General features: G+C 42.7%; 1 protein-coding gene across 2 annotated transcripts in view; it reads left to right on the forward strand.

The window, feature by feature from the left end:
- The first annotated feature begins 1585 nt into the window (after positions 1 to 1585).
- LOC124718940 (synaptic vesicle glycoprotein 2A-like) overlaps positions 1586 to 26035 on the forward strand; it is a 145179-nt gene continuing 120729 nt past the window's right edge. The window contains exon 1 of one of the 2 annotated variants that reach the window (XM_047244605.1): positions 1586 to 1640. In XM_047244605.1, the coding sequence (XP_047100561.1) occupies positions 1628 to 1640 (13 nt within the window). In that variant the 5' untranslated portion in view covers positions 1586 to 1627. Of the gene's footprint in view, positions 1641 to 1674; positions 1859 to 26035 lie in introns of those variants that run through there. The other variant, XM_047244606.1, reaches the window with a different exon arrangement.

Here is a 26035-nt window from a genome sequence, read left to right on the forward strand (position 1 = left end):
TTAGTTTTGCGTTATTTCAATTTCACATAAATAAATATCTAAAATTTTTTGACTAATACATGTCATTTCGTATTGGTTACAAGCACTGCTACAGCAAGGAAAAGAAAGGAACCAGCGGAAAAACGCTAGTATAGGAGCAAAAAAAATAAAATAAAATAAAAAATAAAAAATGCGAATGTCTTCCTATTTATTTAAAAGACTCTGACTGAAAAGTGAGGTACGAACTGCCTCCATCTACCTTCCTCAAGACCTTAAAAAATTTTCCCGAAAATTTTAGCATTCGAAGACAGTGACGCCTTTTTTAACATGTAGCTCACCTGAGACTCTCACAAGCTCTGCATACTGTAACTCGCTCACACCCACTAGTCCATTACTGTAAACCGCTCACACCCATCCTCTACTAGTTGCCCTTTTTGACTCACTCATTCAGCCCAAGTGATTGTCATCATCTCTCTCTCTCTCTCTCTCTCTCTCTCTCCCTCACACACACACACACACACACACACACACACACACACTGCCACCTGTATCTCTTCATTCCTTCTCCTCTGACAGGAAATTTTTGCCCTCTTCACCTAGCACTGTTCTGTCACTGTCAACTTTTTTCCACCGCAACTGTGTCCTATATTTCTCTCACACCGCCGTTGTCTCCTTCGCTCTTTCTATACCAGAATCACTTTCCACTGTCTTTTAATATTTATTACTTTTCCGTCTAACACTGTCACTGTCTTCTTCTCTCTCAGCACAAAAAAATCGCTGACGTGTTCGCACGCCAAAATGAATGTAGAATGATGGAGCTGGTACCCCACTTATCAGTAAGAGTCTTTTAAATAAACAGGAACATATTCCAGAGTGAGATTTTCACTCTGCAGCGGAGTGTGAGCTGATATGAAACTTCCTGGCAGATCAAAACTGTGTGCCGGACCGAGACTCGAACTCGGGACTGCCTTTCGCGAGCAAGTGCTCTACCAACTGAGCTACCCAAGCACGACTCACGCCCTGTCCTCACAGCTGATCCGTCTGGAAACAACCCCCAGGCTGTGGCTAAGCCATGTCTCCGCAATAGCCCCATTCTTTCATAAGTGCTAGTCCTGTTAGGTTCGCAGGAGAGCTTCTGCGAAGTCTGGAATGTAGGGGACGAGGTACTGGCGGAAGTTTCATATCAGCGCACACTCCGCTGCAGAGTGAAAATCTCATTCTGGAAGCATCCCCCAGGCTGTGGCTAAGCCATGTCTCCGCAATATCCGTTCTTTCAGAAGTGCTAGTCCTGCAAGGTTTGCAGGAGAGCTTCTGCGAAGTTTGGAAGGTAGGAGACGAGGTACTGGCGGGATCTGCCTGGAAGTTTCAGGAACATATTTGCTCCCATCTCTTTGCTGGTAACCACTTCCCAAGACAATGTCCACTAAAAACGTATTAGTGTGTATACGTGATTTGTTGACATTACGAAAGGCGTGCAGTGTGTTGAACGAAAGACGCGGACGACCCGCGCAGTTCGCCGGTGATTAGCGAGGCGCGCGCCTGCTCGCTTTCCGCAGTGCCCTGATAACGCGCCTCCTGATATTCGTTCGCAACGCCGCCCCTCGCCTCGGCTGGAACAGCTCACACACAACGGCGCGAGGCGGCGGCCATGATGGCTCCCGGTGAGTACCACGCGCTTACTGTGCGGCTGTGAGCTGTCCTAGAGGCGGGTGCGCTAGCAGGCACCGCTGCAGCGTTCCTGCAGTTTTTGTGCATCACTAACGGGGCCTGCGAACACCAAAGATTTCCAGTGTATCCAGGAACATATGTATCTGCGACCGACCTGGCGTTTCTCAAATTTTGCGTGATTTCCTATCGGTGGACACCGATGTTTTAAGAGGTATGAGCACTTGTTCATCTTGGCAACTGTGAAATGCATCTCTTCTGCTGTTACCTCTTTGCAGTTACCCACGACCTACAGAATGCAGTAAACAGCTGGTGACATTAGCTCTTTGCAGTTACCCACGACCTACAGAACGCAGTAAACAGCTGGTGACATGTTACTGTGAAAGAGCAGCGCGTCTACTGCTATCTCTTTGTCATTACATACGACCTGCACTTGCGAACCATCCCTAGAGGACAAAACACACACATACACATACACACACACACGCACACACACGCACACACACACACACACACACACACACACACACACGCACACGCACGCACGCACTGTAAATTCAGTTTAGGTTTCTCTGTGGCCTCCAATTATCAACGTAGTGTGTTTAATTATTTGCCAGAGAACTGCATCAATGAGTCGTTACTTTTAAATGTAACTTCTTCTTCTTCTTCTTCTTCTCCTCCCACTCCAGGGTTAGGACTAAGGCCTATTCAGGTCTCGCCATCTCATCCTTGATATTCCCACACTTCTCGTGCCTCACGATTTATAATCCGTTGCTAGTTAAAGAAGCCTTTGTGGTGACATACGAAGTACGCGTTCTCTTCGTTTTTGTTTGTACTGTATTGCCTTTTGCGTTTTTGGCTGGACTCCTAATTCTTCGTTTCTAATGTTGTCTTCCCTCGCGCTTCTAGTTGCCGTAATTCTTTCTCTCTCACCGTGCAACTTTCTGCACCATGTAATAAAGTAGCAATTCATAAAATTTCAGTGGTGTTGTTCTCCTTGCATAACTCTTCAGTGTTCTCCTTATTGTGTCACATACAGACTGGCGAGTATTACTTTACTTCTGTATATTTATATCTTGTTCATACGAAATGTCACATTCTATATACTTGAAACGGAGTGCCATTTTTACTAGTTTATTACTGATGACTGTTTTTGTTCGTACTCGATGAATATCTCAAATGCCATGGTTTTAGTTTTATTTATAGCAGAGGTTCCCAAACTTACTTTCTCGTAGACCACTTTCAAAGTTTTACTGTTTCTGCAGACCCCTGCTGCTACATTTCTACTATTTTCCCAAAAACTCCTAAAATATGTTACATGTCACGGTCGAGTCCCAACCCTAAATTCGCAGTGGTAAAAATAAAAATAAAAATAGCACATTTTGTTGGCTCCTATTTATTAAAATAATACTTACGATTACATTCTTCATATGATTAAAAATAAAAATTGATAACTTACTATTCAAAAATAGACAAAACAACAGTCAACTTTAAAATGCAAATAAAAAATTTAACAAAATAGTCATAATTTTAGTGAGGCGGATGTACTTGATGAATTGACAGTAAATTATCAATATTTGGCTTCAATTTTGTAAGGAATAACCCCAAATCTCCCCCTTCTCTGATATTCAATCTGCTCCTTTTTTTATTAAGAAGTTGGTAACGACAAAAACATTTTTTGACACGATATGACGAGCAGAACGTTATCAAAAATTTTCTCGCAATTTCGCAGAGCCCAGGTCATTTTTCGGGTATTCTGCCTGCAGCCAAAATGTTTGATAGCCTTTTTAAAATTTCACCTTCAGCTCCCCTTGGTGCTAAGCTCAAGTAGCTCCTCTTGTAATACCACATTCGTCACTTCCGTTTTATCAAATCGATTTACGATCTATGGTGGCATTTCCATGGTCAGAAAATCCTCAAATCTATTTTTGAAGTCACCATGCAGGGTAATTGAGTGTTGAGCATATGCCTCAAAGTTTTTATTTCTTCTCCGTGGATTTTAATACCTACTCCGAATTTTTCTTTTGTTTCCTTCACTGCTTGCTCAATATACAGATTGAATAACGTCGGGGAGAGGCTACAACCCTGTCTCACTCCCTTCCCAACCACTGCTTCCCTTTCATGCCCCTCAACTCTTATAACTGCCATTTGGTTTCTATACAAATTGTAAATAGCCTTTCGCTCCCTATATTATAGCCTTGCCACCTTCAGAATTTGAAAGAGAGTATTCCAGTCAACATTGTCAAAAGCTTTCTCTAAGTCTACAAATGCTAGAAACGTAGGTTTGCCTTTCCTTAATCTTTCTTCTAAGATAAGTCGTAAGGTCAGTATTGCCTCACGTGTTGCAATATTTCTACGGAATCCAAACTGATCTTCCCCAAGGTCGGCTTCTACTAATTTTTCCATTCGTCTGTAAAGAATTCGCGTTAGTATTTTGCATCCGTGACTGATTGAACCGATAGTACGGTAATTTTCACATCTGTCAACACCTGCTTTCTTTGGGATTTCTATTATTATATTCTTCTTGAAGCCTGAGGGTATTTCACATGTCTCATACATCTTGCTCACCAGATGGTAGAGTTTTGTCAGGACTGGCTCTCCCAAGGCCGTCAGTAGTTCTAATGGAATGTTGTCTACTCCCGGGGCCTTGTTTCGCCTCTGGTCTTTCAGTGCTCTGTCGAACTCTTCACGCAGTATCATATCTCCCATTTCATCTTCATCTACATCCTCTTCCATTTCCATAATATTGTCCTCAAGTACATCGCCCTTGTATAGACCCTCTATATACTCCTTCCACCTTTCTGCTTTCCCATCTTTGCTTAGAACTGGGTTGCCATCCGAGCTCTTGATATTCATACAAGTGGTTCTCTTTTCTCCAAAGGTCTCTTTAATTTTCCTGTACGCAGTATCTATCTTACCCCTAGTGATATATGCCCCTACATCCTTACATTTATCCTCTAGCCATCCCTGCTTAGCCATTTTGCACTTCCTGTCGATCTCATTTTTGAGACGTTTGTATTCCTTTTTGCCTGCTTCGTTTACTGCATTTTTGTATTTTCTCCTTTCATCAATTAAATTCAATATTTCTTCTGTTACCCAAGGATTTCAACTAGTCCTCGTCTGTTTACCTACTTGATTCTCTGCTGCCTTCACTACTTCATCCCTCAAAACTACCCATTCTTCTTCTACTGTATTTCTTTCCCCCATTCCTGTCATTTGTTCCCTTATGCTCTCCCTGAAACTCTGTACAACCTCTGGTTCTTTCAGTTTATCCAGGTCCCATCTCCTTAAATTCCCACCTTTTTGCAGCTTCTTCAGTTTTAATCTACAGTTCATAACCAATAGATTGTGGTCAGAGTCCACATCTGCCCCTGGAAATGTCTTACAATTTAAAACCTGGTTCCTAAATCTGTCTTACCATTATATAATCTATCTGATACCTTTTAATATCTCCAGGGTTCTTCCATGTATACAACCTTCTTTTATGATTCTTGAACCAAGTGTTAGCTATAATTAAGTTATGCTCTGCACAAAATTCTACCAGGCAGCTTCCTCTTTCATTTCTTACCCCCAATCCATATTCAGCTACTACGTTTCCTTCTCTCTCTTTTCCTACTACCGAATTCCAGTCACCCATGACTATTAAATTTTTGTCTCCCTTCACTATCTGAATAATTTCTTTTATTTCATGATACATTTCTTCAATTTCTTCGTCATCTGCAGAGCTAGTTGGCATATAAACTTGTACTACTGTAGTAGGCGTGGGGTTCGTGTCTATCTTGACCACAATAATGCGTTCACTATGCTGTTTGTAGTAGCTTACCCGCATTCCTATTTTTTTATTCATTATTAAACCTACTCCTGCATTACCACTATTTGACTTTGTATTTATAACCTTGTATTCGCCTGACCAAAAGTCTTGTTCCTCCTGCCACCGAACTTCACTAATTCCCACTATATCTAACTTTAACCTATCCAATTCCCTTTTTAAATTTTCTAACCTACCTGCGCGATTAAGGGATCTGACATTCCACGCTTCGATCCGTAGCACGCCAGTTTTCTTTCTCCTGATAACGACGTCCTCCTGGGTAGTCCCCGCCCGGAGATCCGAATGGGGGACTATTTTACCTCAGGAATATTTTACCCAAGAGGACGCCATCATCATTAACCATACAGTAAAGCTGCATGCCCTCGGGAAAAATTACGGCTGTAGTTTCCTCTTGCTTTCAACCGTTCGCAGTACCAGCACAGCAAGGCCGTTTTGGTTAATGTTGCAAGGCCAGATTAGTCAATCATCCAGACTGTTGCCCCTGCAACTACTGAAAAGGCTGCTGCCCCTCTTCAGGAACCACACGTTTGTCTGGCATCTCAACAGATATCGCTCCGTTGTGGTTACACCTACGGTACGGCTATCTGTATCGCTGAGGCACGCAAGCCTCCCCACCAACAGCAAGGTCCATGGTTCATGGGGCGGGGGGGGGGGGGGGGGGGAGAATTTAGTATATCGCTAACAAATGGGAAGGTGCTTACTTTTTTCGGCACTGGCAAACACTGACATCGATTCACTCACACTTTTATTCTCAAAATTCCGGAAACAAAGAGCAAGGTCTTATCCTTGGCATTCGTATTTATATTAGTGAAGGTTGCAAGCACAGCACAAGTCGTATTTCGTCCCTTTGCACGTCTAAGCAAGCATTCCGGGCAAGCGAGCGACAGCGAGGCACTTTGCAGGTCTCTGACCTGCTTAAAATACACTAGGTACTCAAAAAAATTAAGGTGCTTAAAAAAATCTCGTGGACCCCCACTACCACTTACAACTTGTGAACCCCCATATTTTTTTATTTTTAATTTTTTTTTTTTTTCACCCCCAACGTGGACCCCCGTCTGGTCTCCCGTGGACCACTGGGGGACCCCCTGGAACGTTTTGAGAACCACAGATTCATAGATAAGTCAGATTGTAGCCTAGCACTTATTTAGTTTATGCGATGCCTTCCGTAATTTATCTTCTCTGTGTTGTGTAACAACTTGATCGTCTGCGAACAACACCACGTTAATATTTTTATTCCTCCCAATATTTACACCTGGTGGTGTTCTTTCTATTTTATATTTGCTGATCATGTCATCACTGAATAATGTTGGTGACAAGCTACACCCTTGTTTTACTCCTCCCACGTGTTATCTCTTTACGCGTGTCAACTATAATTTTGGAGTTAATAATACAATCTTTTTGCAGCTTGGATCAGATGTTTAGGGAATTCCTAATTTGTTTCCCGTTGTTGCCCCTAGCTTGTCTCTGTGAATTTTGTCAAGTGCTTCTTGGTGAGTTTCCACATCAAATTCTCTTGTCTTTCGAATTATCTGTTTCACTGCAAAAACATCGTCTATTTTCCCTTTCGGAAACCTGCTCGTTGCTTCATTAAAATTACGTCCCAGATATTTCACGGCCTTTCGTTTAATATTCTGCTGCAGATTTTCTAAACAATAGTATAGTTATTTCCCTATAGTTAGATGTATTACTTGTTTCACCTTTCTTGTATACTAAAATAACCTTTGCTACTCTCCCTCCGGTATCTCAAATTTACATGTTAAAGAGATGTATCATTCTTAATTCGAAAATCATTCCTCCGTGTGTAAACAGTTCGATATTTATTCCATGCAGTCCTACTGATTTTTGGTTTTTCATTTTTTTAACGTGTCTTCAGTTCCGTCAGTTCATTTGCTTCTTTGACTTCTGGATTGTACCATGATGTGTAATCCAGTCAGATGGTTGTATTACCTTTAGATTTACGGGATTTCTTTCTTCTTTGTTGGAGTATTTCTTTAATTTGTACGCCATTTCTTGTCTCCCATGGATGTAACGTTCAACTCTACTAACAAACGTGTGCTCTATGAGCTGATCTTACAATCGCTTTTGCTTCATCTCTTTTCCGATTGTATTGCTCTTTAGCTTCTAATCCTTCCTGTGTACCGCTTACAGCTGACTGTGTCTCTTCGTTCGATATTTTTACACCCAGTTTCCGACTGGTTTCACCTAGCCCTCCACTTTCTACCTGTCTTATAGCGCTTTTTCTTCGTTTTATGTCTTCACTAGTTGGTATTTTGTTGAGCAGTTATGTGATTCTGTCCTGATACAGATTTTTTAAGTTCTGTTTTTGCAACTGATGTACCTTAAATATTTTGTTTAAACTGTTTCCATCCTCAGTTTTAGTTTCTAGTGTTGCTTTTTCCACCTGGACCATAGCCAGCATTTTGATTCTGCAAGGTACTGGTCTGTGTTTACATTTTTAACCCCTGTTTACGGGAGTATCTTTTATCCTTGGAGCTAACACTTGATTAGTTATTAAATGTAATATTTTTATGATGCAGCTAATGTAGCTAATGTAATTAGAGCAACTGTGTCCAAAACAATGTTAAAAACAACGTTCAAAATTTTAGGGGTGCATCCAACTCGCTGTAATTGAAGACTTCAGCTGTGAAAAAAAGTAAGGGAGAACTTGCTTCTTTTGAGAAATTGAACAGAAAAGTTTCAATAAAATTTCAACTAAGATATTTCAGTTACATCCATTGTGATTCTCTCTAATTCATATAAATGACTGCTCTGAAATATTTCCAGAGCAACGACATTATTTTTATACTTAAAATACGTCGATGAGTACTGCACATTATAAACATACAAACTGAGTGCAGTTAACATGGGTAGCATTGGCTTACCACTCTATTGCTGGGTGTGCAAGCGAAACAGTGCCGTGAAACTTCACACAAAAGCAAATTTAAAAAGTCCGCGTTGTTTCATTTTATGATTCTAACCTCTGCAGTACCAATTGTTGCAATAATACAATACAATAAGCTCAAATTAATAGGTGATTGAGCACAATATGAAATTAATTTTGTTGTCACCTCTCTACAGCGCCTAAGCAACGTTAAGGATGACACTTAACATTTGTGCCTTCACATAAACAATGGTAACAGAGGCAACATTCTTCACACGCATAAATCATTACTCCCATTCACCTGATTAGCAACAACTTTTCAAAGGCATTTGCGTTCAGATACATATCCACCATCTCTGAGTCGCAGTAGCGCACATAATAATCAGAATCGTACAAATCGTCCCTGATAATCATTTTCCTGGCACGAACACCGTACGAGTTATTACTGTAAGCAGTCGTGTTCTTTGCACTTACCACCGTTTTCACGCACACCAGCTGCAAAGTTGTCATTAGTGAGAACCTGAAATTGGAGCTGCAATTTTTCGGTTTGTCGTGGAACTGTCGACTACTAGGAATAAACCACGTCGCGGTACCACGTTTTACATCATTGGCTGTCTCTTAACACTATTTATAGCCGAGGTGGTGGTGTTGTTCAGGTGGGCGTTCTGTTGCCAGACTGGCTACTTTAGTGAGGTGTCGAAACGAGTGTCCATTTCCCTGAATGCACAACTCAGTGGGCCTTCTACATGGTCTGCGGACGAGATGTAAGGTTGCTGATGTCACCGAGTGACAAACTTCTTTGGTGCCCTGGTCGGAGTCATATTTTGTTAGACTGTACAATGTATCCTTACACTGCAGTATATGAGACATGTAGAAATGCATCATCAAACTACATCTGGTCTGCGACGGATATTGACGTGCAATAGAGCCTGCATACTCGTCCGTCGACTACAGTGACATGATGATCGTGCTCGGTGGAGGCCAACACGATGCCCGTGAAGCAGCCGTGAGATATTCTATTCTTACGTACTGAACAACGACTTCGACAAACAAGAAGGTTGCGAGTAATAGACGAAAAGCAGCAAGACGTGAGAATACGGAAGTGTTCGTTTCAGCAACAATATACCACAATCCTCACGTCGGCTTACGAGAAATCGCTGTAGTCTCTATCAGCCTTTCATCTGTGTGGCAAAAAGTACACGGTCACATGATTCACGCATACCACCCGTCGCTAACACTGGGAACGTGTCGCTCAGTGACTTAAGGATGTTTACACCGAGGTTACGAAAGTCTTGGGATGCCTCCTAGTACTGTGTCGAATCTTCTTTTGCCTGGCATAGGGCAACAACTCGACGTGGAATGGATTGAAAAAGTCGTCGGAACTTCCCTCTAGAAATATTCAGCCGCTCAAAAGTGTTTCCGGTGCAGGATTTCGTACATTATGCCCCATGTCGCGTGATTTGGGTGGCCAAATCATTCACGAATTCCAGTCTGTTCTTCAAATTGCGAACTGTTGTGGCCCAGTCACATGGTGCATTCCATCGTTGTTTGGGAACATGAAGTCGATGGATGCCTGCAGATGGTCTAGATTGGTTGAGCTGGAACAGAGGACCCAGTCTCTCCCATTGCTCACACCATTATGGAGCCAAAGGGGTGGGAGGGAAAGGGACCAAACTGCGAGATCATTGGTCCCTTGTTCCCAGTAGAACAATTACCCAAGGGAAAGAAGAAAACAGAGAAGACGTACGGCACAATACAAGAAAAAGGAAGAACCAGAAGAGCGACAGAAGGACAACACACACTATAATGGACAAAACAGGACAAGAAAACCACAGAGGCGCTCAAGAAACAGGGAGAGGAGATTAAAAACAAGAAAGCAGATTACCATGGCTGGCTGACCGTAAGAATAAAAAAAAAGGAGAAGCCAGCCACTCTGCAACACATTAAAAACTCCACCCTAAAGGCCCTAGGGTGGAGGACACAGAGGGACAAAGGACATGGTTCAAATGGCTCCGAGCACTATGGGACTTAACTGCTGTGGTCATCAGTCCCCTAGAACTTAGAACTACTTAAACCTAACTAACCTAAGGACATCACACATATCCATGCCCGAGGCAGGATTCAAACCTGCGACCGTAGCGGTCACGCGGTTCCAGACTGAAGCGCCTTTAACCGCACGGCCACACCGGCCGGCCAAAGGACATGTGCTAAAACTCAGATCAAATGATAAAACCCATCCTCAGGAATAAAACGTAAAAATAAAGCTGCTGTTGAGGCATGTCGCTCAACACCGAAGGCAGGGTGCTGGGAAAGCTAAAAGTCCGCCACAGAGCGGCTGAAAGTGGGCAGTCCAGCACGAGGTGGACGACAGTCATTTGGGACCCACAGCGACAATAAGGTGGGTCCTCACGACGGAGGAAGTAACCATGTGTGAGCCACATATGGCCAATGCAGAGTCGACAGTTGACTCCCTGCGAGAAGCCCGCAGGGAAGACTACCACACATTCGCAGTCTCCTTAATGACATGCAGTTTGTTGTCCGTACTGTTATGCCATTCCATCTCCCAAAGCCGAAAAACCGTGCGGCGTAAGACAGAATGCAGGACAGTTTCGGAGATGCCCGTCTGCATAAACGGATTCCGCTGTGGCCCAGCGGTTCTAGGCACTTCAGTCTAGAACTGTGAAACTGATACGGTCGCAAGTTCGAATCCTGCCTCGGGCATGGATATGTGTGATGTCCTTAGGTTAGTTAGGTTTAAGTAGTTCTAGTGGACTGATGACCTCAAATGTTAAGTGCCATAGTGCTCAGAGCCATTCAGCAAGTTCGTTGCTGGGATGCCGACGTGTCCTGGGGGTTCACACAAACACCACTGAACGACTGGACGGTTCCAGGGCGGAGATGGAACCCTGGACGTTCACTACCAAAGGATGGCGAGAGTAGGACTGGTCGACAGCTTGTAACCTACTCAGTGAGTCACAACAGAGAAGGAACGACTCACCATGGCAGGAACGGATGTACTGAAGTGCACGAGATATGGCCACAAGCTCTGCAGTGATTACACTGCAGCCAGCAGGCAAGGAATGCAGTTCATCATGGCCTCAGTGAACACAGGCGAAGCCAACATTACCATTAGCCATCGAGCCGTCGGTGTAAACAACTTCAGAGCCCCCAAACACGTCAAGAATCGAGAGGAAGTGACAGCTGAGAGCGACGTGGTTAACGGAGTCCTTAGAGCCACGTGAAAGGTCCAGACGAAGCTTCGGCTGAGATGTACACTATGAAGGTGTACGTGAACGGACCGCAAGTAGAGGTGGTAAAGCAAAGGACTCCAGTTCAGAGAGGGCTTTGGCGGGAAACTTTGTGAACACTGTGGTGTCACCGCCAGACACCACACTTGCTACGTGGTAGCTTTAAATCGGCCTCGGTCCATTAGTACATGTCGGACCCGCGTGTCGCCACTTTCAGTGATAGCAGACCGAGCGCCACCATACGGCAGGTCTAGAGAGACGTACTAGCACTCGCCCCAGTTGTACGGACGGCGTAGCTAGCGATGCACACTGACGAAGCCTCGCTCATTTGCAGAGCATATAGTTAGAATAGCCTTCAGCTAAGTCCATCGCTACGACCTAGCAAGGCGCCATTAGCCTTGCATAGCTTGTATCTAAAGGGTCTCACTTGTATCGCCACAATCTCCAGATGTACAACAAGGATGGATTAAAGTTAAGTATTCCAGAAGCTACGTACTTTTCTTTATAGCATTCATTACGTATCCTGTTTCAGACCTATCTCTAGCCTGCGTGAGCTAAACGCGTGCCTTTCGGCTACTTCCGTGGCGTGGCTGTCTTGCTACGCCACAACAAACACACTTTTCGTCGTGCCTGCCTGCTGCTCACGTGTATTCGCTTCAAAGCAGTGGTGGATATATGGGGGGGGGGGGGGGGGGGGGGGTGGCTTGTGGGTCCGCCCGCATTGCCATCCACACTGCCCCCGCTAGTCAGCCCGCATTCTATTCCTTTGTTTCTTCCGTCAGTCGACTCGACTGAATCGAGTTATCGAGTAGCTGTACTTTCCTATGTAGCACGTGCGTCCGCGTCATCGTATTTTGTACGTTTCTGTCAGGCACACAGATGGCCAGCACACACCTACGAAAAAAGTCGCGAATATTCTACTGTTCACTTGTACAGAGAACCTTCGACACGTAGCGTTATAAAAACGGACTATTCGCTGAATAGGGAGTTAGTTTACATTCAGAAGCAGAAATATTAAGGCTGAAGAATGAATAAGTAAAAAGTCCTAGTTGTAGCAAGTGCAAGTGTTAAGAGTGAGTGTGATCAGTTGATTGTGAAGTATTAATAACGGTAATTCTTGGTAATTTCTCAGTAAAAATATTGTTACGAGACTCGTTACAATAGTTTTACTAATAACATAACAATAGTTTCCCATACCTACTCGTAATACGACTTAGGTATGGGAAACTATTGATGCGTGTACCTCCGGTAACACAGTTTTGGAGACCAAACGGCTGCCAAAGGCAATATTCGCCTTCTATAACTGCGAGTTTATCATCACTCTTTACACTGAGCGACGACATGAGCATAACATATCCCGTCAGCAAACTCGTACAAGACCCTAGCTTGGACGTCGCGATGGCAAAAGCAAAATTAGATTCGACGAGAGCTAATGCTGATAGCCGTTTTGCTCATATTGTTGAAGAGGGGAAGGCAGTTATGGATGAGTTAGACGTGGAGATGAGTTTTCCTCGTCTTACAGGCAGACAAAGACATATGGAAAACTGCGATCATAATGATGCTGCTGTGAGTTATTGGAAAAGAACTGTTTTTATTCCAACACTGGACCATGTTACGACTGACATGAGAGAACGTTTTGCTTAAGAAAATATTTATCATTAAAATTCAACATACTTTTGCCTTCACAACTACTGAAACATGACGGTGATGACGTGGGACATAAATTGAATCAGTGTTTAACATAACTACCATTCTTTGAAGAAGAATCACTCTTTGTGATTGAAAAGAGACTAATGGGAGAGATTCTTCAATACAAGCGAACGAGCATAAACGCCCTTATTGATCGCGACTCTGTTATATAAGCGTTGTCTGTCTGTTCTAGATGTGACCATCCTACTATGCACACGTTGTAGAAAATATTTGCTTGTCTACCTGCATCACTTGCTACAGCAGAAAGAAGTTTTTCAACATTGCGACGTACAAAGACATGGCTGAGGCCGACAATGAAGGAGGATCTACTTAATGGCTTAGCTCTATTGAACACACACACTGACATTGATTGTCCTATTGACGACGTAATCATCCAATTTGCCAGAAAGAGTAGGCGCATACAATTCACTATTTAAGAAAGATAACCACAATTGTAATTTTTTTATATCATAAGATGGCATTGTCTTGTGTATGTGTATAATCAGTTTAAATAAAACTTTCTTAAACTTTGCACGTGACTTGATTATTTCTTATTACGGTAAAAGTAAAGGTAGCTCAAGATATCTTTAGCGCCCCCTCCTTGGATTTTTCTGTGTCCACCACTGCTTCAGAGTATAGTTATTCCCTCATGAAATTTGTTGTAAATAATCTGCAGCACTTCAAAGAACAACGATATACGTAATTACAAAACATTAACAATACATTAACTACTCCACATTAAGTTTGTCTGTAGCACAGACAAAAGGGTTCACAATGGTGCACGAAGTGTTTTGATCACTTACATAGTGATATAAAATGCCTGACAGATAGCAAACTAAAATTTGAAACTAAACTGAAAACGTTTCTCTTTTACAACTCCTCCTATTCCGCACAAGACTATTATTGCAACGAGGGGTAGGGACTACTAACATCCATCTTTACTTAAAAAACAAAAATCTTAAACGATTAGCATGTAGGTATATTTGAAAAAATATTCGAATATAAAATGATTCGTTCGACATCATCATGATTTACCGTGCAAATGATACATGGAACATGAAGCAAACTAACAATTAACTAATTAACTTACAAACTAACTATTTGCGTATCTCACAGAATGGTATAGACATATACTCTGAAAAGCTCAAAAAGAAGTTCAAAAGTAAACAGAAGTAGATGATCGAAGAAGACGCAGATTCTAATTGTGATATGTTCGGTTATTCCTGGAAAATTGACTGTCTTATTGGCGAGAAATATTCCGGAAAAATAAAGAGGCTACTGTTGTAAAGGTAGGTCTATATATTACACGGATTGTGTTATCATTAGTTAAAAAATGACATACATTCGTGATAAAGCAAAATATCCATTTTACGGGGCCTAAGCGTTTGACTCCATTTCCTTAATCACATTTACAGTACGCCCACTTCTGTAACCTGCTTAAAAATTATATCGCTTTTCACGCTGCATACTACTACTATTGGTCACAGTGAATGACCCATCATAGGTAAGATTTCAAAGTGAGAAGATGTGTAAACTACAGTGGATCTAGTGGGCTGACATAATAAAAAAAGAACTATTCCGCATGGAGGTGCACCTCTATGTTGTTCTGTTTCTGTGATATTTCAACAATCTTTCAATTCATTAACGTGCACAAGACAAGACAGCACGCCTTACACCTTCCGTCACTGCACATGTTTATGGTCTAACAAAGAACACGCAGGAAAGCTTTTCGCAAACGTAGGCATTAAAAATGTTGTGCATACGAGTTGAAAGCTGCAAATTTAACGTACAAGATGCAGTACCAGTTTCATTTGCTATCGACACAAATATAGTAAAAGTAGCATTAAATGGATTACTAAAGCGTAGTTTGCACATGACTTCCTTCTCTTCTTGGTTATTCGAAATGTACCAACAAAAAATAAGCTGCTTTAACAAGGCCAATTGTGCCATATTACTGGTGCAAATACACATTTAAGAACAGGAAAACGTTCGAAATTGCCTTCCTGACACTATGTCATTCTTGTAAGCGCTGTAACTTTTAGTATTTAAAACAGCTGTTGCGCGTACAAGACAGAAACAATGAACAAGAAGCAATCGTAAACAGTAGTCTGCTAATATGTTGGTCTATTTAAGATGGTGGCAGGCCCTGCCTACTCTTGCTTCCTGTCGCAGGTTCGAATCCTGCCTCGGGCATGGATGTGTGTCATGTCCTTAGGTTAGTTAGGTTTAAGTAGTTTTAAGTTCTAGGGGACTGGTGACCTCAGAAGTTAAGTCCCATAGTGCTCAGAGCCATTTGAACTCTTACTTCAAAACAACGTATAGCATGAGTCTCCCTTTCTTTTTTTCCCCCTCCTTGGGAATAACAGATTCACGTAAGTCCGCAGATCACAACGCGACGAAAGCAGCTTTTGTTTTATATGAAACAAAAATAAATTTTAATCATTTACCCCATCAAATATTACGGATGCGAGTAACATACTTACAATGCAATTCAATGAGTGCAATGCATACGACAAGTCGTAATCGGGAGCACACTGTGATAAAATCAACTTCTGTTAAAGCTACGGAACGAAAACAAACATGGAAGACTAAAAACCAGCCTTCAAGGAAGGAAGATGGAGTGATTAGAGAGCCTGTATAGGGAGAGAGTGGCCAACCGGACGGTACGGCGGCCATTTTTCTGCCAAACTGCTGGCGGGACTTTTGAATGGCCAGCAGTGGAGTAGTGGAGTACACGCTCAACGAATCAAAAGCACAAGACAAAATGGCAAAATCATCCGTTAAATGCCTTTGTTTATAAGAATAATGTGTTATAATAATTTTCACACAGTCAATTTACAGGTCTGTTTTCAAGTTTAACTATATATATTGCAAGTTGTTTTATGTGTAGTAAAAAGCAAAAACGACTTACTTCGCATAGATAAGAGTACTTGGTTGGTTTCCACACGGCTCCTGTTTGATTTATGTCAGCCCTGTTGACTGCGACTGCCCACTGCTTTCGTCTTTCTTCATTGCGTGGAAATGCTAACATGCGAAATCCACCTTCGCCTCTATTGGAACAACCAAATGCAGCACAACCTGGCATCGTTTACGAACGTCTGCAGAACGAATTACAGATGTCAAAAACAATACTGTACAATTACTAACGTGTTTACTTCAAACATGTAGGCCTACCGATTTCATCGCAAAACGCTTCATTATTTCAACTCGTATGTAAGATCGCAAACGCTAATTACGTACTAAAAACGATATACAACTAAATGGAACATGCATGCACAACGCATAACAATAATTCAAATACCTTTTTATCGTTTCCAAAAGTCCTCTGAACTTCAATTCAACTCAAAAGCATGGCGAACATAGGAAGCGGGAGAGACGTTTGGCGCCATTTTTCTGCCAAAGCTAATCAACCAATCACGGACAACATCACCTATGGCCACTCTCTCTGTATACAGGCTCTCTACGAGTGATAAACTTGCACCGCTCCACGTGGCGTGGCAGCGAACCAATGGCGTGCTACCAGAAGTCCCACCCCCTTGCGCGTCACGGTTGGGAAGGCGTTGCTACTGCTGTCGCTGAGTTCGGTTGCCTTCGGTACTGTTCGATGTTCTCCGGCAATTGTCGTGTACTGACGAACACAGCCGATCAGCTGCTGCAGCTAATGAATGTATTCGTATCCAGGCACGCAGCCTGCGGTCACGGTCTAAACCACGCGCCCCATTCGAATGAACCGCGGCCTGCAGACACAAACAGCGAACTTCGAGCGGGTTCGGCAAACATCGGGTCGCACTCGGCCTGTCGGCTGCCTGACTAGCTAGCGCGGGGGTGCAAAACGCAATTATAGCTTAACTGAAATATTCCGTGATTACAAAAAGAACTACATGGGCAAATCGGTTTGTAGTCCTCGCAACAAGCAAAGCACTGTGCAAGTGAGGAGTTTCGAACACGGGAAGTTTCACCACTTGCTTGAATTACAACTTACTATGAATAACATGCGGACCGAAAAACACGATTTCAAACTATAATTGCTTCTTCCGCAATTGTCCGTCTTAGCAGTGGAACTCAATTTGCGCAGAAACGAGTTACTTGCCCTTATCAACGACATACTAAAACATTTCTTAAAAAGTTCTTTGATCACGAAGGATAACACTTAGACACTAAAACAGGAGAAAACTGGCTTTTGCAAAACCATTCAGACTGTCTGATCACGCTTAATATGTTATGTAAGAGGTTGCACGAGTTAAGAGAACGGATCTAGATATACCAATGAAGAACAAAGATAAGGCAAGGCACAATTCGTAACACCAACATCAAACCAAATCTCCCTCACATCCATTCTGAAAATGCAAAAATTTTCGAAGATATATGCTGCACAGCATAATAACGTCGGCACGCCGCCTTTGTTATAACTACAAACACATAACTTTGCTCGTTAAATTTTTACGAAAGTGTGACATTTCAGATTATACAACAGGTCTTGAATGTTTGCGTGTGAAATGTAGCAAGTTATATTTATTTGCCGTTGTTAATGTAAGCAAACAGATAAACTGCTACAAATTTTTCGGTGGTGTTCGCCATTCGTGCGATCGAAACGGGAGACAATATAAAATGTCGTAGATTGACGCAAATACTCGGATACTTCGGGAATCGCATTAGCTACCGAAAGCAACTTCTAGTGTAGTACGTTCCAGGAAAGCTTACCTTTCGTTGGGAGGTGTCTACGTCGGCGAAGCAGCGACAGGACAGAAGAAGCGGAGAACAAGGACCCGGCTTCGAATCTTCGTACCGCACACACCGAACACAAACCGTTAACTGAGGCGCCGCGGAAACGTGATTCGCGGTCGTGACGTCACAGTTGCTGCCTGACCGATACACCCGCAACTTTCGTGAGTCTGAAGACACACACACGCACCAATTTCTCGACCAATTTCGTGTCACCCTACTCAAGAGCCAAGCGACTGCACGCATCCATTACAGCGCTGCCCTGTTGTGATATGTTTATGTTAAAATCATTGTGTTTACATTCCTCGAGATCCCGACTGGTTTTACACGAAAACAAAATTGGGGGGGGGGGGGGGGGAGGGGTTTGCTTTGGCCGTTTATGAGGTATCATGGCCAAAAACGCCGAGAGAAAGCTGTGGACAAAGAAGTGGCAGCCACCCACGTTCTATTACTTAAGCAGCTGGGAGCCGATGATTGACTTGATTATCTTAGAATGGATGAATCACTCATTTCGGAGCTGCTGAACATCATCATGCAATTTTTAATGAAAAAGAATACAGTCATGGTAGAGGCTGTTGGCTACATTACGATTTGTGTAGCCAGTGGCATAAGTTACAGAGGGCCTCAAATTAAATGCTGTTGTATCACCACATCTATTAATTAAAACGATTCTTGAAACCTGCAACGTGATTTTTATTTGACTGAGGAAATACATCATGGTAAAGCAAACTGTATAAAACAAAAGACGTTCATGTTAACGTTATTAATTTACCTATGTACGTAGCATAAAAGATGATACGTAAGTTGAAGCCAAATTTAAAGAAGAAAGATTACACATAGTGGTGGCGCACAGCATCTAATAAATACAACGACAGATACACAAGAAATGAAGCGTTTAGCAACAGTTAGAACTGCACATTTCATAGGAAAAGGCTTGGATATAGGCTGGACTTACAATGACGCAAGTATGTCTTATGAATTAACGTCCACTTAATGTCGACATTGTGGTTTTCAGATTTTATTTCCGACACGTATAGGAAATAAAATCTGAAAACAGAAATACAGAATGTCGACGGAAAAAAAAATGTGTGTGAAATCTTATGAGACTTAACTGGTAAGGTCATCAGTCCCTAAGCTTACACACTACTTATCCTAAATTATTCTAAGGACAAGGGAGGAGGGAGGACTCGAACCTCCACCGGGACCAGCCGCTGCAGCGCCTGAGACCGCTCGGCTAATCCCGCGCGGCATGTCGACGGACATTTATTCTCTCCATGTGCCACACAAAACCATTATGGATTTCTATTTGCCTTTTTTTAATGCTATAAATTTTTTATTGCTCACATTGGCCTGATAGGTATTTTCCATTTTTTTGCATACCGATAGTACTAAGTGTAGGGAGAGAGAGACGAAGAGATCAATACACTAAGCAGATTCAGAAGGATGTAGGTTGCAGTAGGTACTGGGAGATGAAGAGGCTTGCACAGGATAGAGTAGCATGGAGAGCTGCATCAAACCAGTCTCTGGATTGAAGACCGCAACAACAGTACCGAGTAACAGTATCAGAAGTTATATATGACTGATGGATAATTCATACAGTAAACAGTTTTTTTAACACAGTTTCAATTTTCGTCACCGTCTCAGTATCCGGTCGCCAGCCACAGCACACGCTTCGACAACACACTGGACGCTCGTTGCTATGTTGGTGACAAACACACGTGATCGTGTCAGCTTTTGTCACCAGAGGGCCCCTGGATAACACCTGTACGGCGCATTGTCTGTTGCTCGAAGTAGGCCGACAAGAATATATCTCAGTCAGTAAAACGATGACAGTTTGTGATTTTAACACAGATTCATCATAAATGACCGTTTTTTATCAGTCGAAGAGACACATTATCCATAACATGAGTGGTATGTTATCATTATTTAACATTCACTACCTTAAAACTTTGTTAAGCTAAGTTTAAACTAACGCACTTTTCTGTTTCACTTTATCTTATCAGATCTGAAGATGGTTCTTTAGCAGCCAAGACTGGTAATCAGTTGTTCCTCTGAAACACAACTAGTTCTTTATTCACATGAACTGTTGAGTGCTATTGACAAGGGATTTCAGATGGATTCCGTATTTCTGGATTTCCGGAAGGCTTTTGATACTGTACCACACAAGCGGCTCGTAGTGAAATTGCGTGCTTACGGAATATCGTCTCACTTATGTAACTGGATTTGTGATTTACTCTCAGAGAGGTCACAGTTCGTAGTAATTGACAGGAAAGCCATCGTGTAGAACAGAAGTAATTTCTGGCGTTCCCCAAGGTAGTGTTATAGGCCCTTTGCTGTTCCTTATCTACATAAACGATTTTGCAGACAACCTGAGCAGCCATCTTCGGTTGTTTGCAGATGACGCTGTCGTTTATCGACTGATAAAGTCATCATAAGATCAAAACAAACTGCAAAACGATTTAGAAAAGATATCTGAATGGTGCGAAAAAGTCGCAGTTGACCCTGAATAACGAAAAGTGTGAGGTCATCCACATGAGTGCTAAAAGGAACTCGTTAAACTCCGGTTACACGATAAATCAGTCTAATAAAAAAGCCGTAAATTCAACTAAATATCTAGGTATTAAAATTACGAAGAACTTAAATTGGTAGGAACACATTGAAAATGATGTGGGAAGGGTAACCAAAGAGTGCATTTTATTGGCAGGACACTTAGAAAATGTAACAGACCTTCTAAGGAGACTGCCTGCACTACGCTTGTTCGTCCTCTTTTAGAATACTGCTGCGCTGTGTGGGATCCTTACTAGATAGGACTGACGGAGTATATCGTAAAAGTTCAAAGAAAGGCAGAACGTTTTGTATTACCTCGAAATATGGGGAGAGAGAATCACAGAAATGATACAGGATTTGGGCTGGAAATCGTTAAAAGAAAGGCGTTGTTCGTTGCGTCGGAATCTTTTCACGAAATTCCAATCACCAACTTTCTCCTCTGAATGCGAAAATATTTTGTTGACACCGACCTACATAGGGAGGAACGATCACCACGATAAAATAAGAGAAATCAGAGCTCGTACGGAAAGATATAGGTGTTCATTCTTTCCTCGCGCTATACGAGATTGGAATAATAGAGAATCGTGAAGGTGGTTCGATGAAGCCTCTGCCAGGCACTTGGATGTGATTTGCAAAGATGTAGATGTATATTACATGTTTTTTTGCGATCAAGACAAAAGATTTTATGAAATTTAGACTTTCTTAAAGTACACATATTTTTAACACATGAGGGACGGATCGCAGTGATGTTCGCAGACGGCATCGATCGATCCCAGGTAGTCCGATAAATCGTTCATTGGTGGCCGATTGAAAGTATCCGGACACCTACTGGCGGATGTTAATACGGGTTGTGTCCATCTTAATCCCCTTCATGACGGCTTGAATTCTGCTGCGGATACTTTCAATGACGTGTCTCATTGGGGGCCTGAGCAGAGTCAACCTTCCAACTCATCCCGAAGGTGTTGCATTGGCTTCAGATCAGGACTCCCGAAAGGCCGGTCGATTTCAGGAGAGGTTGTCCGCAAATCACTTTCTGGCACAGGCTGCTTCATGACACGGCGTGCAGAAACAATCATCGTCTCCAAACTGTTCCACTACTTTGTGCCGTACACAGTGCTGTAACTATGTTCACATCCTCTCGCATTTAACGCTATCTAAAGCGTGCGAAACACCCGTGTTGCGCACAGCCACGTCCTCCGTACTCCGCAGCTGGCACTATACATGATGTCACAAGTAACAAACCAGAAAAAAAGTCCGGTACGGCCTTTCTGCCACACATTCCCAGACTGAAGGCATAAAGACTATTTTCAAACCGACAACGAAGATCAAAGAGTGTCTTAGATCGGCAAAGGAGAAAAGGGACCCACTTGCAATGTCGGGAATACATCGCATACCATGCACATGCGGAAAAGTTTATGTCGGAATGACGATCAATCAACACCAGGATCAAAGAACATAAGCGACACTGCAGGTTGGGCAGGTGGAGAAATCGGCCTTGGCAGAGCACGCGCTGAGTGAAATCGACCACGTAGTAAAATTCGCCGACACGGAAGTTCTGGCTGCAGAGAACAGCTTATTACAGCCGCTTGTTCAGAGAAGCTGTAGGAATACAAAATCACAGGAACAGCTTCAATAAGAAACAAGAAAGCCTCAGGGTAAAAAGATCCTGGCTTCCCGTGCTGCAGGTAGCAAGAGGAGAACTGCACCGGAAATGACCGCGGAGAAGCCCTCGGATGTTGGCGCGCCAGGTACATATAGTCCAAGTCTTATTGTCTTGTGAATAAAAAATAGTGAAAAGTATCTAAGTTTTACGAGAATTGTTTAAACTGACGTAGCATTGTATTCCTTTGTTTCCACCGTCTTCGTGAATAAACCGATGCCGACTTAGGAAGAAATACGCGGTCAACAAAGAGAAGAACATCGATGGATATTAATGAATTAATGTTGTGGCAGAAGGACTAATTCTACGTCTACGATGAGAACTCTGATTAAATCAACAATGACGTAGAATTCAAAAATGTTATTAATCGGAATTGTAAATTATATTACAGGCAAATTTCACGCAGCACTGAATTTGTCCGCATTCAAGCCAGTCAATACAGTCCGTAAAAAAAGCCTTTCAAAAATTCTAAAGTTAAAGTTCCATATCCATAATTTTTTCTCTTTTCAAAAAGTCATTATTTTTTTTATTTATTTCGCCACAAGCCCTAACAATTTTGTAACCTCAAATTGGACTACAAAATCTGCCTAAGCTACAGCGCATGCGCTAAAATCGCCAATGAATGTCTGTTATACACACCTTGCTCTTGTGCTAACAACTCGCAGAACTAACAATGAGTAAATTTTACCTCAAAGTTTTGTGAATTTTAACATTGTAAAATAAATAATTAAATCTTTTTGTTTGTCTGGCCTTCTTACTACGAGAATACTGTACTTGCAAGCGTTAAAAGCTTATATCGAATTTTAAACATAATTGGGGTATTGCGTAATTTTTACAATAGCCATTTTTCTCTCATTCCTGTTCCGGGAAACTTTATGTTAACAATGCTAACGAAATAAAAAATTTATCCCAAGAGTACCATAATGTAATAAACGCGAAAGAGCTTCACAACAATTACAGTATGGCTGAAATTTAATCGTTGGAAGTTCAACAAACACATCTATCGGGTCATCCCAAGTTCCACGTCTCTATTTATTTGCGGAGAGGAAGGATGTTCAAACCGGATGTTGCTACAGTGTCCTTGGAACACATACCAAATAACTATCTTCGAAAGTGGTCTTTGGGCTCTTGGGCATCTGTTCCCGAGTAGCCTCCAAACATTGTTATCATCCAACAATAGCAACATACACTGGTCAGCCGAACCGTTACAACAACCGCCCACCGCGACAATGGACGCCACCTGGTGGCGGTGTGAGCACTTGACGCGGTAACAGAAGGACGTAAGCGGAGCAGGCACGGAAGATATGCAAGCAAATGGGGATATCCACTGAGGTAGTGACTTTGACAAAGGGCACATTATTATTATGCAGCGCCTGAAAACGAATATCTCGAATATCTCTCTGCCCCGCTGACAAACAGAAATTATGCGAAATGAAAGCAGCTCTCAGAAGGACAATGAGAGATTATTTTAACGAATTTGAAAGCAATATTTTATCTGCAGATTCCAAAAATAACCCCATAAAATTTTGGTCGTACGTAAAATCTGCAAACGGTATAAATAATTCAATACCTTCTCTTGCTAACAGTACGGGTAATGTAACTGATGATGATAAATAGAAGGCATTCTAAACCTACCTTTCAAAAACTCGTTTACGGTAGAGGACTGCAGCACCATTCCCCCCTGCAATCATCGAACAAACACAAGGATGGCTGACGTAGTGTTTAGTGTATCTGGGATTGTAAAACAGTTAAGATCCTTACACGCCAGGAAGGCATCTGGCCCAGACGGTATCCCCGCAATATTTTCTGTTGACTTCGCTACAAATATAGTAACATTCTTATCCATCATCTATCAGAGATCATTGGAACAACGGAAAGTTCCACAGGACTGGAAGAAGGCCCAGGTCATAGCAATCTATAAAAAGGGTAGAAAATCGGATGCGCATAATTACTGGCCAATTTCACTGACATCGATTTGTTGTAGAATCATGGAACGTATTTTGTGTTCAGACATAATGCCCCTCCTTGACTCTGAGAAGCTCATCTGCCGAAACCAGCACGGTTTTAGGAAACAGCGGTCATGCGAGACACAGCTGGCCCTCTTTGTGCATGATGTACAACAGGCTCTAGATACCGGCTCCCAGGCTGATGCCGTATTTCTCGACTTTCGAAAGGCATTCGACTCAGTCCCACACTGTCGCTTGTTCCAAAAAGTGCGCGCTTACGGTCTATCCGATGACGTATGCGGTTGGATAGGAAGTTTTGTAACACACAGGGAATGGGGTCACTTCGAAACAAGCGTAACTTCAGATGTGCCCCAGGGCAGCGTAATAGGTCCCTTGCTTCTTACGATTTACATAAACGATCTGGTTGATGGTACTGACAGCGGCATTAGACTGTTTGCTGATGATGCTGTAGTCTACAGGAAATTAGTATCACACGAAAGTGTGAACAAATCAATGAGGATTTGCAGAGAATAAATGCGTGGTGTAATGACTGGCAGTTATCTCTCAATATTAGTAAGTGAAGCTTAATGCGTATAACAAGGCGAAAATCCTCGTTAATGAACGAGTACAAAATAAATTCCCAGTCTTTGGAAGCGATAACATCCGTCAAGTATCTGGGTGTGACTATTCGAAATGATCTCAAATAGAATGATCAGATTACACAGGTAACGGGTAAGGCGAACTCTAGACTGCGGTTTATTGGTAGAATCCTGAAGCAATGCAGTCCTTCAACAGAGGAAATTGCTTATAATACGTTAGTTCGTCCAGTCTTAGACTGTTATTCTTCTGTATGGGACCCTTAGGCTACCAGTTGGGTCTGATTCAAGAGATTGAGAAGGTCCAAAGAAGAGCGGAACGATTCGTGACAGGTACATTTAGCCATCGCGAGAGCGTTACAAATCTCATAGAAAGTTTGAAGTGGGATACACTTTCAGGTAGACAGCGTTCTAAACGGAAGGGGCTGCTCACTAAATTCCGAAATCCGATCTTCATCGAGGATGTAGAGCATATATTATTACCACCAAATTTCAAATCGCCCAATGATCACCATTCAAAGATAAGGGAAATTAGAGGTCGTACTGAGGCGTTCAGACAGTCGTTTTTCCCTCGAGCGATCCACGAGTGGAACAGAGAGGGGAAATATGACTTGTGCCCTCCGCCACACACCGCTTGGTGGCTAGGGGACTATATATGTAGATATGTAGATGTAGAGGTAGAAATCAGCGAAGCTGGTCGAATGTTCACGTGCCACCGTCGTGAGCATCTACGGAAAGTGGTAGCACAGTGAAACCAGCACTAGGCGCTAAGTGGTTGGGCGCACGACTCTTCACAGATCCTGGAGTACGGAGGTTTGTCTGCTCTATAAAGTAGGATAGATGGTGACCTGTGGCATCTCTGCCGAAAGAACACATTGCTGGTGCACGCACGAGTGTTTCGGAGCACACCGTTCATCGTACATTGTTGAACACGGAGCTCCGCAGCAGACCACCCATACGTGTTCATATGTTGACATAACGACATCGTCAGTCACGACTGCAGTGGGCACGGGACCATCGGGATTCGACAGTCGGTCAGTCAATCACATTTTTGCTACACCAGGTCGATGATCGACTCCACAAACGCCGTCATCGAGGCGAACGGCGGCTCGAAACGTGCAGCGCGGCAAGGATGGTGCGAGCATTATTATGCTATGGGAGACATACTCCTGCGCTTGCATGGGACCTGTGGCGGTAATCGAAGACTAGCTGACAGCTGCGAACCACCTGCATCCGTTCATGTTTGACGGCGACGTCATCTCTCAGCAGTGTA

Source organism: Schistocerca piceifrons, chromosome 10 (assembly GCF_021461385.2).
Source record: "Schistocerca piceifrons isolate TAMUIC-IGC-003096 chromosome 10, iqSchPice1.1, whole genome shotgun sequence".
Taxonomy (NCBI): domain Eukaryota; kingdom Metazoa; phylum Arthropoda; class Insecta; order Orthoptera; family Acrididae; genus Schistocerca; species Schistocerca piceifrons.